Source organism: Ammospiza nelsoni, chromosome 17 (assembly GCF_027579445.1).
Source record: "Ammospiza nelsoni isolate bAmmNel1 chromosome 17, bAmmNel1.pri, whole genome shotgun sequence".
Lineage (NCBI taxonomy): Eukaryota > Metazoa > Chordata > Aves > Passeriformes > Passerellidae > Ammospiza > Ammospiza nelsoni.
The window spans coordinates 9,182,878-9,198,574 of record NC_080649.1 but is presented as its reverse complement, the minus strand read 5'-3'; the positions used below and the strand labels follow the sequence as shown (position 1 = coordinate 9,198,574).

Genomic DNA, 15,697 nt, shown 5'->3' with positions numbered 1-15,697 from the left:
TGGTTTCCAGCATGGAAGCTCTGGATATCTGGAATGCACTGCTAGAGCTGTAGTTATGTTTTAAAAATTCTATCACTAATTTGCTAATGCTTTGAAATTGTAACAAGATTTCAGTTTAAGTCAGTATATAGAAATTAATTTAAAGGTTTAAAAAAGTCTCAGGATAGCTGTGACAAAGCAGTTTGCAGCTTCTAACCTCAAACAGAACTTATATTTAAATCTACAATATTTCTTTTGACATGGCTGGTGATAGTAGTGTGGGCTTTTACTAGGATGATTAGTGTGTAAAATGTATCATTTAAATTGGACTTTGTCCTCTTAGCTGTACATTACAGTCAGAATGCCATAAGCAGCTCTCTCCCAGAGTTAACTGAAAGCTAAACTTGTGTTTAGCTCAGGAATTTAATCTAAATTATCAGATTCCTTTAAAGTGTTTCCTGTATGGACCACAGAAACCCCAGTAAAATGAGTTTTTGCACACTGGCAGTGAAGAATAAGGCTTTAAATGTAAGCAAGTTCCCAGTATTGCTGACTCCAGTCCCTCTGTCACTGCAGACTCTGGTGCACCAAGGACACCCTCCAGTTAAGCTGGCCAGTTCATTCTCCCTCATTCTTCACTGTCTTGGAGCACTCCATCAGCAATACTTCTTCACTCCTTCTGTCAATCTGCTCAAACCATCTTTTTCTTGGCTGAAAACTTCTTAGTGTTGTTCATCTTTCTACTCCTAGAACATGGCCCTGTCTACACAGCTCAACTTCTGAGTCTCTTGTCCTTCCAAGTGAGCAGATTAACAGCTGGTTAAAGTTTATGAAGGAAATAGTGCAACTCCTCTGGGACATGCACCCATGCACAAAGCCAGCTCCAAATAAGAATTTCATTGTAATCAAACAACCCAGCCACCAAAGAAGCCCAACAATGTTATTTGCTCAGTCCTTTGCATTTTGCAGCCCTCTGTCCACACAAGAAGTTTGGTGGAGTTTCAGGGCCCCTGTGACCAAAAGCACAACATTACAATAATGCTGCACATCCTCCACAACCACTTCAGAATCATGGAATGAATTGTCCAACAGTTATTGTGTAAGCAAATTAGTTCTCATGTTTCACATGCTCCATGAGCTTTACATATGGAACAGGACTTCTCTGTACTGAAGTTTCTTAGTAAACCTCCCTGCTTATTTCCAGTGACCAACAGCAGGAATTACATTTAGGCAATGCAAGACAATGAATCATCTCATTTAAACATGTTATGTATGTTAAACATAAAAATAATTAATTTGCCAAAGACAACAAAAAAAAAGCTTATTCACTAGTGATGAAAGACTGAAAATATTCTTGTGAATTCTATTTTCACAGTGTCAAGCTAGTGACAGTTCCTGCCACAGGAAAACACAGGCTGAGCTTCTATGTGCAGGAATGGGGAGAAGAACAGGGATATGCAATACAGAATTTTTATTGTAATGTAAAAGGACTTCAAAAAATACTCTCCTATTTAAATGCCTACTGCCTCAACACAGAAATAAAGAAAAAATAAAAGTTAACTTATCATAAGGCACCAGTTATAGAGATAGCATAGCTTTGTTTTCAACATTAGCATTTGTTGTTAGTCAGTATCCAGGACAACTGACAATCAAATGCAGCAGCAAACACAACACTGAATATATTTTTTAAAAGGTCATTTTAATCACATGTGCTGCAAATTTTTAGCTAGTGTTAAAGCTGGCCATTTGAAACAGTGCAACATTTCCTCCTTTGAATCATGTGTTTAAAATCCACTTTTTTAAATTCAAAAGAAAGAAATAATTCATACATGTCAAACTAAATAAGAGCATTTTTCATCTTAAAAAGCTCCTTGATCGATAATTGACTTTCTTTTAAAATCACCTTTATCGTGGGAGCCTGCATAAATTGTTTAAATTTACTAGTGCAAGGCTGGTTCTTGGGAAATAGTAACAGAGCTTTTACTGATGATTAGGGAAAGTGACTGTGAATTGCACCAACTGAAGGATTTTTTCACTCTGCTATCACAGATCATGAATCAGAAATAATAGCAGTAATCACGTTTCAGAAATGAGGATGTAGCTATGAAGCCTCCTAACTCCCACTCCATCAGTGTTATAATCCCAACAAGTTAAATAAATCCCTTACTTCTAACACAATAAGTTGAAAAAGAAAAAAAAAAACATGAAGAGAAAAGAGTACCTTGAGTGCTGCTGCTTTAAGATTCCTTAAAGTCAGAGATGAACATAACAAGTCAAATTCTACAGAAAGGTTTGCTTTTAGTTTGATGTTTTTATCATAACTTTTTAACTTTATTTTATTTAACATCCCATGTTAGAAGAATTGAATGCTACACTTTTTGATAGGTATGTGCTGCTTGTTTACAAAGTACCCCACATTCTAATGTGTATGAATGAAGGAGATAAAAGAAAAGCAGTCCTAAGGAAAGCACAGTACTGAAAGAAAATTAGGACAACAACAACTAAAGACAAAATAGCTTTTACTAAAAATCATCTAGGTTGTCTGGATTCACATGAGCAAAGAAAAACCTGTGTTTTTTGGGAACCTCCAAAATTTCTGTTCTTTTTTGAGTCTCAAAAAGAAGGGACAAGAAACTGAGTAAACTGCAGGACTCTGAGAAGAGCTTTTGGCCTTCCACTGGCCTGCAAGCTCTGGCAAATAGCTGCAGGCATCAGAGAAAACCCTCTGGTAACCAAGAGCCCAGAGACAGAAACACACTCATTTTCAGGGTCAGGGATCATGTGAAGTTTGTCATTTTGACAAAAGAGTTTCCCTTCACAAAACACTTTCAGAATGTATTGGCAACATCAGCAAAATGTTTTCAAGAGGACAGGAAAGAGCAAATTAACATTCAAATTAGAACATTTTTAATAATGTTTGGCCTTCAACAGCTTGTCTGAAAGACACAGTAAGGAAGGGATATGCAATGACTAAGAAATTCCTCCTGCCCAATTCATATTTATGGATCAATATGAAAAGTATATCAGCCTCAAATATTTAAGTCTCATTATGAAATGGCAAGTAGATAAAAAGTGGTAACTTAGAAAACTTTAAAAATGGAAATTAAAGTTTATGATGCAATAATTTTACACAATTTAATTTTCTGTGTGTAAGTAAAAACTATGAAAGCTGTGATTCACTCTGGTTTATTTGCCTATTTAAAAGTACCCCAAAAAAGCCTGTCACTTTTCCAGCATTGGTAGTAGGTAATGTTCACTGCCAAACTTTCTGTCTGTAATATCCACTCTTGCAGTGTTTCAGAACTTCACACTAAGATACTGACCTTGGAAAATTTGTCTTAATAATTCTCTCTTTATAGAAAGATTTTTTTCCTGCACTATAAATGCACATTTTCAACAGATTTCAATCATTTGTGATGTTCTGGCTAATTCAAGTAGGTCATTTAATCATGTTTTACATCAGTTTATGAGAATAGAATGGCAACAAATACAGAACAATCCACCTGCTATGAAGGAAATATATGAAATATTGGTTATAGCATGCCTTGAGTAATTTCACCACTTGAAGCTTTGCACTTAACAATCTAAAATTATTGATTTTATGCATAATGTTGATTAAAGACTGAAGCAATTACCATCAGAGCTACTGGCTTCTGAGGTTTCCTTCTGTAGCAAGAATGCCTGAGATGTGTAAGAAGCATTGTTGGGACTGCCCCTATACATCACCCAAAGGCTTAGGACAGATCCAAAGTAGCAGCAGTGCTTCTGTGCTGTAAATTGCAGTGGTGCAAGAGCTGCCTCACATAGAATTCTCCCCTCTGTGCCAGAGGGCTGTATTCTGTGTGAGACAGAGGTGCTATGGCTGTCTGGGGTCAGCATCAACCAACATCCCACTAAATGTGTGGTTTTTTCCTTCTTTGATGCAATACCTGTGTGTCTCTGAGCTGTTTTATATGCAAGAGTTCCTAGAATCAGGGCTTAAATCTGAATTCAAATCTGAGAAACAATGAGTTTAAAGCCTTGCTGTGTTATGTTGTATGTTGTAGTATATACTAAGAGTTTTAAGCAAAATATCTCAGTGTGATCATCACAAAAATCGAGATAAAATCAATGCAGCAAGAACCTCTTCACCTTCTGACTCCTTCATTAACTGGGATTCTGAATAAACACTTCACATTTGAGACAAACTAATGGACCCAAAGTCCATTACTATTTGGTACGATTCCTGAAACATGGTCTCATGAAGGATCAGTTATCAGTGGGTGATACACAGAGCACAGAGATGCAGTGCACATTCCCATCCTCATTAACCCTTCACAGTCCAGCTGCAGGGTGTCAGAGCCCCTCTGACAGGGAGCAGCTCAGGCTCCCCTCCAGAAGTGGTGTTTTTACACAGCTGGGGTGTGTGGGTGTGTGCTTCCCTCTGCACTGCACATCTGCAGAGCCCCAGGTGGAAGCTGGAGAGCAGGGCAGACAGATGAGCTGTCACATGATGAGGTGTCACATCTCCCTTCACTCAAAGGCACAGCTTTAATTCTCTCCCATTTCTCTGCAGGGATGCAGATAAGGAATGGCCATCAGCCTCTCCCACAAAGCAGGCACCAGGAGTGCAGGCACCACATGGAGCTGCTTTCTTCCATTGTCTTTACACCCTTCCACCAAAAAAGCACCAATAACTGCACAATGCAGTCCAAATAAAACTCCAAATATAAGCAAACCTTCTTTCTATAGTTAAGGAAAAGATGACTGCACATACTTCAAATGTTTCAAAATGTAAACACCAATGCAGTAAAAGTATATTTGCAGTAAAATGCACATCAACACTGATCTACAGCAGAGAATAAAGCCACCCACTACCTACCCATCTAAACTTTCCTGAATGATACCTTTTTATTTTATAAATACATTGAACTTGGTTTAGTAATTATATCCATAATTTAAGTATATATATATAAAAAGATATGGCTGAATATAAATTACATAAATAAGTATTCAAATTAAATTTTCAGTGGCACTGTTTATCACAAGAGGAATATGTATCTGTGCATGAGAAAGATCTGTGTTATGCTGTATTATAAGTTGTCTACAACTTGAAATGTCACCATATCTCACCTGAAGCTCCAAGGTGCACTTTTTTCTTGCCTTCAGTAACATAAACATATAATAGCAGATACAGATAAAAACATTATGTAAAAATTAAAGTAATAATCTTCTCATCTTTCCCTTGAGAAAATGAAAACCACATACAACTTGATGCTATCCAGGGAAGTATTTAATTACTGTACTAGTGGATATGATCTAACAGCCTAATGAGACCACTTTGCTACTGGCTGTTACAGCCCTATGAAATGTATTCTTAAATTCAGCTGTAACCACAACAATTGGTATTTTCATGTAACAAAACACAGAATAAGGCAAAGGCTGAAGAGCTGAGCAAAAACAACAGGTAGAAGAAGACAAAGATACAAAACCAAGAAACTAATTAAAACTAAATAGAGTAACTAATTTTCCTATTCAAAATTTATTTATTTCACTGTTGCACTAATGTGCATTAGGAAACTACATTTTTCTGATTCTGAGAAAATGAGTATTTCTAATTTGCAAGAACCCATGTACTGTTGATCCTCATTTGACATTCAGCAATATTAGTTTCATAATGCTCTTTTCAATGCCAGCATTCCAGCTACTGACAAAGTTAAACTGTAACTTACGTAGGTTGTTTGGAGCAGGTCTGGTCTCCATGTTCTCATAATGCTGCACGTGCACTACAATGTTTAGATCTCTCTCCATGTGATCTGTTGTACAAGGACCTTGAGGTCGCATAACATCAGCAAGAGCCCTGAAATCCAAACAAAACCAGAATGAATCTGCAAAATCTGTTAGACATGAACAATATGTTCCAAGATCTATTTCAGTTTGTGATGCAGTGGGTCCTAATGTCTGCTGGAGAAACCAGCTCCCTTCACAGCAAATGCATTGTGTTCACACCTAAGGCTCTTTTTAGGTTGTCTTACTGACAACCTAAAGTTGCTAGAACTAAAACACACAAACACATTAAGTTGTTTAGGTATCTTGGCTTTGGAGGAACATAATTTAAGCTCCTTGAGCCTTGCAGAATTCTGTCACTGCATGTGCTCAGTAACATTTATTGCCATCCTGGTTAAGGTGAGCACCTCAGCACCTAACCCATGGCTACACCTTTCACAAATTGCTTATTTTCACACTTAGATTACCAATTTCAAAGGAAATTCTCACATGTGCATTTGTAATTAGCACACTCAACACAGTGGTCTTCACAGTTTTCATTCAAAAATGTCACTCAAGTTGAAAAGTCATATAACTTCTATGCAGAAATCCAGTAAGCAGGGATTTAAGGATTTCTCATCCAGATGGGGAGATCAAAAAGGTCTTTTTCTAACTTCTGTGAGTGTCCTAGTCTTTAACATAGAGCAAAGCTTGCATAGGAACACTCCCTGCTCCTTTGAAGGCAGTTTGGAAACAGGATGAAAGCTTTGTGCTGGCACAGAGGGAGTAAGCAGAAGGTTCCTGAGTTAGGCCTGGCCCAGGGTGGTGCTGCCTGGGGGCTGCCCTGCAGGGCTGCAGGCAGTCAGACAGACAGACAGACAGAGCAGTCCTGCTCTGGGGACTGTGTAAGGACCAGTTCCACTGCCCAGTGTCCTGCTGGGTGTCAGAGCATCCTTAGGCACAGAGACAAACACACACACCTGGATCAGCCCTGTGGAGCCACAAGTACTGACCAGGTTTGGAGCTCTGAAACTCCCAGCATGGCAACACCTAACTGTGCCTGTGAGACTGTGCTACTTTGCCAGAGTTCCATAGGAGCAGGGTTAGTCCTTACCTGTGCGCCAGAGCTACCTGCTGAATCACTGAACCACTGTGCTCTAGGAAATAATTGGCCCACCTGCAGAAGCTGTTGCCTTAGGCAAAGGAAAGCTTTGGATTGCAGTATGTGTTACCAGGGTCTTCAGTGCAAATCTTTTCTATTCAGATCAATGCACAATGGACCATTATTTACCTCCTTTTTGTTTTATTGTTTTTAATTTTTACACCTCTTGAGCAATTTTTAAGGGTGTGGACACATTTTCTGGGCACTATGCCCAGTTTAGTTTAATTTTCTACAGAATTATATACAGTGTCCCAGATACTGCATCAAGAAATACTGGCTTATAAACTAATATATAAATAAATGAAAAATAAGTACATTCCTTGGTGAAAGCCATGGCAAGTGCCATCTAGCTCCTCCACTGTACTTCTGTGACATTATGATTTCTCAATCAAGCAGCCCTATACTTTTAATTATTAAAAAGTAGCTTCCCCTAAGTTACAGAGAGAAATCCTGAGCTGGATTTTGCTTTCAGATTGCTGCAACATTGCTTGGGTACACGGCTGAACAATGCTGATGTTTTCTTGTGTTTATGACTAACATTATGTTATTAAGATATTAGATAGAGTTGTGATCAACATGTTAGAGAATACTCTGTTGATCCTGGAAAAGGTCAGAAGACAGTAACCACATGATTAATGGTATCAGAGTAATGCTCCCATTTGAAGCAGTGCTTAGACTGCAGAAATAGCAGAGCTGGCCTACATAGCAGAATAATAAAAATTCAACAGAAGAAATCTCACAAAGACATATAGAAATGATGAAAAAGGAAAGCATTATATTGAAAAAACAATTTAAAATAAGTGGGGACCAAAATCATTAATATCTAGTCAATTAATGCAAATATCTCTCTATACAGAGGAAATTATTGACATCACTATTAATTCTAATTCCAGAGGCAGGTGAACACATTTCTGGGAAGGGAAACAAAAAGTAAATGGAAGTTCCTAACTCCAGTGTGGGAGTCAAAACTGTGAGATTTAACCCCACTTTGTGAGAGTGGGTTTTCAGAAATCCTTTCCTCATTGCTCTTAGTCTGATGGTAAATATTGTTTGCTGTAGACTTTAAATAACACCCTGTATGATGGCAGATGAACTACTGCCTGTCTATTTTCTACCAGTTCAGGGCAGCTTTTTTCAAATGGTTTTCAAGGAATTACCTGTCCAATTCCTCCTTCTGTATTAAGAAAAGATTAACTACTCACCATCAAGTTCTGGTTTTAATAACACAGCACCCGTGCTGTGTTAGCCAAACTTGTACAATAATCTCAGGGCAGAATAGCTCCTATAACTGAGAGCATGTCCTTATTCTCCACTGATGTCAGAGAGAGTTAAAAATGTGTAGCAGTTTCAGTATCTCTGAAGTACAAAGGAAATGCTGTACCTGCATTTTGTTCTTTTAGGGATTTGCCCATATAATGAAATGGATAAAGGGAGGCTTGTTCCCCAGTACATGACAAAATCCTTGAACAGATGTTTGCTTTGAAAAATTCCACATAGGCCAGGAGACTTTTAAAATACCTTCATGCATTTGTCTACCTAAATATAGTCATATAGATTTTGTTCATTATCTGAAGAAATTGTTATAGTCAGTCCCATTGAAAAGTTAAGCTTCTCACAGACTGTCTTTACCTACACCTATTTACCCACTGGATGATTTTTTAAGGAAATGCAAAGTGCAAGATAATCTTCTCATCAGGAAGCAGAATCATTAAGACCTGTGCAGGGATATTGACTGTAGTATTACAAAAGTGGAGAAGTGTTACCTATGTAAGAGTTCATGGCCAAGAGTTATCCAAGTATCACAAAACTTCAGCATTTCTCTTGCCATAAGATTTTTCTTTTTGGATATGTAATACTGGTTTGGGGTGTTATAAAGCATGTGGAGCCAGGCATTTCCCTTAAGGGTACAAGCTGAAAGAAGCTGAAACACAGAGGTTAATTCATGAAAGGTCACTTGTCATATTTTGCCTCCAAAACTGGGTCAAAACCCATAAGGGAAATAATTTGACACATTGGATTCAGGATTTTGGCAGGTCAGGCCATTTTTGGCCCCAACTACATGTCTTTGAAATGATCAATAAAAGACTTCAGTCCTGAGCTCAGCACTGGGCACTTTCTTCCTTGTAAAGGAATAAGGAAGAGCTCAGATGGTTCACAATATTTGTAAGACTGTAACTGTCAGAGGCACTGTTTTAAAAACCAGGAGTTACAGCATAAGAGCATAATTGTAAACATTTTCCTTTCAGTTCTTGGTTTGTTTGCACATTCTCCACATGGATTAAGGAAGAAGACAAAGGTGCAGTTGTATTTACAGAATAATCTCCTCCATGCAACATAGGTAAAGCTTTTTTATTTTCTATTCATTTTTGAGAGAGAATTCTCCACTTGAACTGATGGAGCCTGGCAGGCCCACTGGTGTAGTCTCAAGCAGCAAGAACGTGCTGCCCTCACATGCCTAACAAAGCTCCTGGGCTGCTTCAGCAGGCAGATCAAATCTGTGTCCTCTCATGCACAACACTGCCACGTTCCCTCCCTCTGCCACAGCTCCCTCCTACACCAGCTGATTTCCTTATTCTCAGAAACAGGAGGGGAAAGGAACAGCTACTCTGGGTACTACTATTACTGCTTAGTCTTGGGCACTGTAGCTGAAGGGAATACTCATCTCCTTTTAACATCAAGGAACACATTTTAAAATAAGGAGGAATAAAACATGTGGGGTCTAAAATGAAATTCACCATGCAGAGTTAAATCTGTACTTCCCTCTCCATGTTGATCTTCCAGATTTACACTTCTGTGTGAACAGAAAGAAAATGTCAACAGTGCCATACCTGGCCTGTTTCCCCAAAACAAAAGAAGTAACAAGCCCTTTCCCTCTAAGAAAGGACAAGTCTTGACTTTTTTTTCTAAAGGGATTCACCCAAAAGAGATTTCTTCCTATGGATTTTTTTTTTTCACTGATTAAATACATATCCACAATGCTTTTTTCATTTTCAAATATATCAGGAAAATCAGTGAAGTTAATGGAGTGTTCTCGGTTTGTTTTAGTATAGTAGTAAACAAAATTTAATGAAAGGCACCTGTATGGAAACTATGCTCAGTTAATAAAGAAAGCTTTCTTTATTAACATTGTACCACTCTTACACACACCAGTGTCTTACTTCAATAGCAGATCTACTGACTGCAAGATGAAGTAATGCAAGAAATTAAAAAGTGTGGCACAGTTTTGCTTCCTATTTAGAAGTCAACGTTCTTATTCCCATGTGTTGGGTCTCTGTTCATATTTTGAAATATTTTTAGTAAATCAAAAATGGAAATGTATCCTTTACACGAGTTATACTCAGTTCATTTTTCTTAAAAAATCAGCCCCCGTTAAAAAAAAAAAAAAAAAACAGTTTCCATTCTGCATTGTCTTTTTTGATAAGCAGTACTATCCCTTTCCTAGGTGAATTTGTTCATAGAAATGGACTCAAATTTTTCATGTAGCCATTGGCTAGGCAAGGGAAAGGACACAATCTTAGCTAAGGAAATAGATGACAAATCATTCTCTGTGTGTTTCTTGCTGCCAGCCAAAATGGAGTAACACTTATTGCTTTTGCTTTGGCCTACCTAACACCCTCGATGCATTAAACTTCTGCTTATTAGTAAGGTTCAGTACAGGAAAAAAAAACGTAGGAGGTGTTCTTTTTTGTTTTGTTTTTCTGATGTTGTAGTGATGAATATTATAAAAGAAGGTGACTATGAACACAGCCTACATATTATATCAATTGTTGGTACTATTAACTGTTTGAACAGATAAATTATTTTTAAGCATTGCAGCCTTTTTTGAGAATATTAGCAGTGTAAAATGAGCTAGAATGAAATATTTTAGTTAAGCACTCACTTGAGGACTAAGAGGTTAGTTCAATTCTTCACTCAATGAATATATTTATAGATTGCCAAAGGGATTTACAAATCTAATTCCTTTTCAAATTAATGTTAAACCTACCCCACAACTGGAATAAGAGACAACTTATTAAAAAAAAAAAGCTATAGATCTTCTTTTTCAGAACATGACTAGCTATTATGTGTACTGAGTGGGTGAGTGTTTTGCCATGTGATCATGACTTTCCAAGTTTCTATCTAATCCTGCCTTGAACAGTTTCATGTACAGGATCACAGACGCTGTTGAGCAATCAAGGTAACAGACGACCTTTGCTAAGATCCACTTCAGAAACCTAATCTTTATGCACACATGACTCAAGGATATGAGAATGATTTTCCAATCCCCCATAATTCTACTTCCATAAACTCAGACAGAATATCCTTTCAGAATGCTTCACACCTGTACTTTACATAGCAAATATTTCCATTCACAGAAGCAGGACCTTTGTAAGCCAGAATTTGCAGGGATGGCTATACCTTCACTCTGTTCTGGGCTTTGTGAATGTTACCAGCACTCTTTTTTTGCCTGCACAAAGATCCTATAGAGAGAGACTGAAGCAAGGGAGAGCTTTTTGCAAATAAGCTCTGTGGATTAAAATTTAAAAAAAAAAAATGGGACCCATGTATTGTTTTTCTCAATTTATATTAAAATGTCTAAAGGATTATCATACCTTCCTCGACAAAAACCATCTTTGCTGAAGTGTCACTGACACACGCTGTTGACTAAAATTTCTGCAATGTGCTTTTCCCCTCAGTAGTAAAGCATATCCATATCAGCCAGTTTATAAATAGCAAATAATAGCTCATGGACTGGTGATGCATTTCAGGAGTATTTCTGTGACTTTCTCTGTTCATTACAAAATAAGCAGTTAATCAAAAAGTCATGCAGAAACTTCAGTAAAAATGAGGCTCCAGGTGTTGAGTTGATCTCTTGGACTGTCTTTCAAAGGATGACTCTTCATCTAAGCCTTAAAGATTGTGGACTACACCATCAGCAGTTGGGGCAAGAGGAAGTTTTGTGCAACACTGCACGTCCAGTAGAAGGTATCCTTTCATTGCATTTCATCACTGAAGTTGCCCAATATGCTGGGATCTATTTAGACTCTTTAATGGATCTGTTTGCCTTTTTTAATGCCTTTCCCCCATCTGCTTTACTTTCATGTGCCTGGGATTAGCATAAAGAATCAGACAGGCTGCAAACTTGACAAATGTGTTATGCCTTGATTTTGAACTGCTGCGACAATCTGGTTTTGGAATATGTTGTTAAAGACACTGGGCTCTGTCCCGAGTTGCCCACCTGCCTATCCACCACTAGGCAGCCAGGATCTGGAGTAGATGGTACACAGCATTCCTAACTCTAGGTGGGGGAGGTTCTCTTTGATGTAACTCAGCCATTACACCCTGGAGACAGTTAGAACACACACATGCATGGATGAAGCAAGACTTTCATATTCCATTTTTTACCTCTCAACAGTAACTGAAAAAATTTTAAGAAATTCTACAATAGCTTTTCCTTTTTGTGTCTTCCTCTTCCCTTCCACCCTGACTCATTTTCACAGCTTAGAAATTTTACAAATAGCTCACACACTTGCAAGGGCTGGAGGAGTAGGGAAGGTCCTGCCAAAACCATTTTGCAGCTGGAGAGGGAGGGTGAGATGGCATTTGTTTACATCCTTCTGTTGAGAAGTAAAAACATTTTCCAATCTTTGAAACTGTTGGAAGAGGGAACACATCAGGCTTTCTATAATTCAGTGTTGCTGGTTTCAGAATTTGTTTCTCTATTTATGCACAGTATATCTGGGAACACTTGCTGGATCTTGTTAGGGAGAGGGTCGGGCACTGCAGATAAAAATGAACTACTGTCTGTGCAGACTCCACAATTATCCCTCACCTTCCTCAGTATGCATGTTCTGTGGTAACCCGGGCTGGGGGCACCACAGGAGCTCTGCTCAGCAAAGTTGGTCTCTCTCGGTCGCCTTGCAGGGGAATGCAGCCTGCCTGGCAGGAGCTGTTTGTTTGGCAGGGACACATGGGCTCCTCTCTCCTCTCTAGGGGCTGGGCAGAAGCCAGGGGGGAAGGGGACCCTGCTGCCTGGCACTCAGCCTTACCTGGACATGTGCTCCCGCTGGGGTCTGTGTGCCTTCTCCAGCCCTAGTTTGGTGAAGATCCCCACCAGCACCATGACTGCTACAACCCCACAGATGATGTAGACAATAAGGTTGGTTTTATCCCGGGTAGGGTCATGCAGAGGGTCGTCTATGCGGGAAGGAGGCTTCCCAGTGTTCATCCACAACGGCGTCTCATAGTTTGTGCAGGTGCTTTGATCCAGCCTTGTCTTCTTGAACTTGCAGCAAAACCTGAAGCCACAAGTGCCACAGCAGAAGATGAACTCCCCCGAGCTGCAGTTAAAGGGGGGGTCCCACTGCCCCATCACGTCAAAGTAGCCCCTGCAGAAGTCTGGGGTGGGAGGTGGCTCGGAGGGGTCTATCTGCTCCCCGAGGCTGGAGTGGTTTCCTCCCGAGAGCACCACAAAGCTCCCCAGCTGCTGGCCAGCTTTCTCCTGAGCCCGACACACCAGCGTGAGAAGGTCCGCCACCAAGTAGCCGAAGAGCAGCCGAATAAAGCCTTCCATTCTGCCTCCCAGCCCCGGCTCAGCGATGCTGCTGCCGCCGCCGCTCGAGCTGCTGGATGCTGCGCTGCGCCAGGAGCTGAACATAAAGGGGCTCCGTCAGGAGCCGGGCGTCCGCTCAGCCCGCGCTCGCCTCCAGCACCACGGACAGCCCCGAACGGGCCGGGCAGGGTCCGCAGCCCCCGCGCAGGGTCCGCAGCCCGGCCCCGCTCCGCTCCGGAGCAGCGAGCGCGCGGCACTTGTGGAGCGGAGTGCGCGTGAGAGGGAGCGCGGGAGGAGGAGGAGGAGAAGGAGGAGGAGGAGGAGGAAGAGGAGGACCGAGGGGTGGAGGTGGCGGCGGCGTGCGGGGCACCGCGCCGGGCTGGCAGAGGGGCGTGGAGGGGCCGCCAAGCGGGAGGGCTGAGGCGAGGGCGCTGCAGGGGCGGGAGGAGGAGAAGGGCGAGCGAGGAGCCTCCCCGCGCAGCCTGGTGCCAGCGCGGGCCGCCGGGGGCACCCACCCTCCGCTCCCCCGCGGAGCCCGGCGCGCTCTCTCGCACAACTCCCTCAGACACCCGCCGAACCCCGCCCGCGGCCGGGCTGCCAGGGCAGGGCGCGGGAGGCTGGACGGACCCGCCGCGGCATCCAGCCACGGGGAAAGGAGATGCGCCGTGGCGGGCGGGCGAGCGAGCGCGCGCGGTGCCAGCGGGGAGAGCCCAGCCCGTCCTCTGAGGCGGCCGCGGGAAGCTGCGTGCCAGAGACGGGGCTGCCCGCTCGCCTGTGCCCCCTGGCAGCCCCGCTGAGGGGCCGGCGACTTCTCCCTTTCTCTCTCCCTTTCTCCCTCCCCCTCTCTCTCTTCCTCCCTTCCAGCCCCTCTGTGGGGCTCTCCGTCCTCGCATCAGCCCCGCCGCAGAACCGACCCCCGCCTCGCCCCCCTCACCCGCTCCCCGCCATCCCTTACATAAGAGACCTCCCGTCCCGGCGGGCGCTCCCCACAGGTGCGGCTCCAAAAGCGCGGGAGCGGCTCCTCGTCCCCCGCCTCCCTCAGCCCGCCTCACGCCGAGCGGGGTAGGGGGCAGCCGGCCCGGGCTGGGCTGCGCTGGGCGAACGTGGGGCAGCTCCGCGGCAGGAGAGCTCCTCTGCCGATAAGTAGAGCGCTCCTTCTCCCGGGAACACCTCTCCGAGCGCTCTCCGGAGACGCACTCACCTGCGAGGCCAAGGCAGGTGCCGCGGGCGGAGCGGCGCCCATGGGGCCGCACCTCCGCTAAGGCCGGGCGGGAGCGGGCGCTGCCCCGGCCCCGGCGTGCCGAGCACAGGTACGGCGGTGCTCGCAGTGCATGCTGCCGAGCGGGGCTTTGTCTGCTAAACATGAGCTGCTCCTGCACATCATTTATTTAAAAATCTCCTTATAGTGTCAGTTGATTCCAGAGGGCACGGTGAGGCAGCGGGTTGTTTGCGAGATACAGAATTGAAATAACTTCCCCCAAACAGAGAACTGACTCTGGGTAAGACTTTTTAGTGATTCGCTCTCCATCGCTGTTACTTAACTCTCTCATCTCTGTCGTTTGGTTCGGCGGTAACCTGTGCAAGTAGCAATAATATTATCCTGAATACTATGCTGCCACCAAATGTAGGAAATAAGCCCACTATGGCGTGATTTAACAGTGTGGGCTGGTGCTGAAAGCCGCTTCCCTTTTCCTGCCTTGCCGTGGCCTCCAGGGCTGCCCTTGGCTCCGGGGAACGCTGCTGTGCCGGGGCTCTGCCGTGCCGGGCTGCCCTCCCTCTCCCTCTGCATCCCCGGCGCTCTTCAGGAACTTGGGCCAAGTCCGTGTGGAGTTGTCACGCAGTAAATAAATGGAAAGGTGAGGCAGAGGACAAAGCAGACGTCTGGAATCTGAGAGGCCTGTAGTTAGCTAATTGCAATCCTTTGCCTTCTCTTAAAAATAGACTCTAAGTACAGTGATGATTCCACTGAACGGTTTGACAGTAAGCCTGGCATCTTTGTCCAGGAGGTAGGTTAGAAAGCCCCTTTTTTTTCTCAGCAGAGGAAAAACAATCAGTCCCAGCCAAAAACCAGCCTTTCTGGGTTTTAATATTTAATTCTTAAAACCTCCACCTCATCAACATCCCCTTTCAAGTCTCCTCTGAAATCATATCATTCCTCCCTTGTGTATACTTCTCTCTGCTATTATTTATTATTTAACACTTTGTGATGCAGTTTGTGCTGAAAATACTGCACAAAATGAATCTTTTCCATACTTATTATTGCACCTAGAGACATTTAA

The 15,697-nt window shown here is 42.6% G+C and overlaps 1 protein-coding gene across 1 annotated transcript in view; it reads right to left on the bottom strand.

The window, feature by feature from the left end:
- The window catches only part of SHISA9 (shisa family member 9), a 177,640-nt gene extending 162,858 nt beyond the window's left edge, over positions 1-14,782 (bottom strand). The window contains 6 exon segments of the mRNA XM_059484671.1: positions 5,691-5,818; positions 12,916-13,532; positions 13,535-13,640; positions 13,642-13,931; positions 13,934-14,159; positions 14,409-14,782. Of these exon segments, the coding sequence (XP_059340654.1) occupies positions 5,691-5,818; positions 12,916-13,532; positions 13,535-13,640; positions 13,642-13,931; positions 13,934-14,159; positions 14,409-14,782 (1,741 nt within the window).
- Positions 14,783-15,697: the final 915 nt, after the last annotated feature.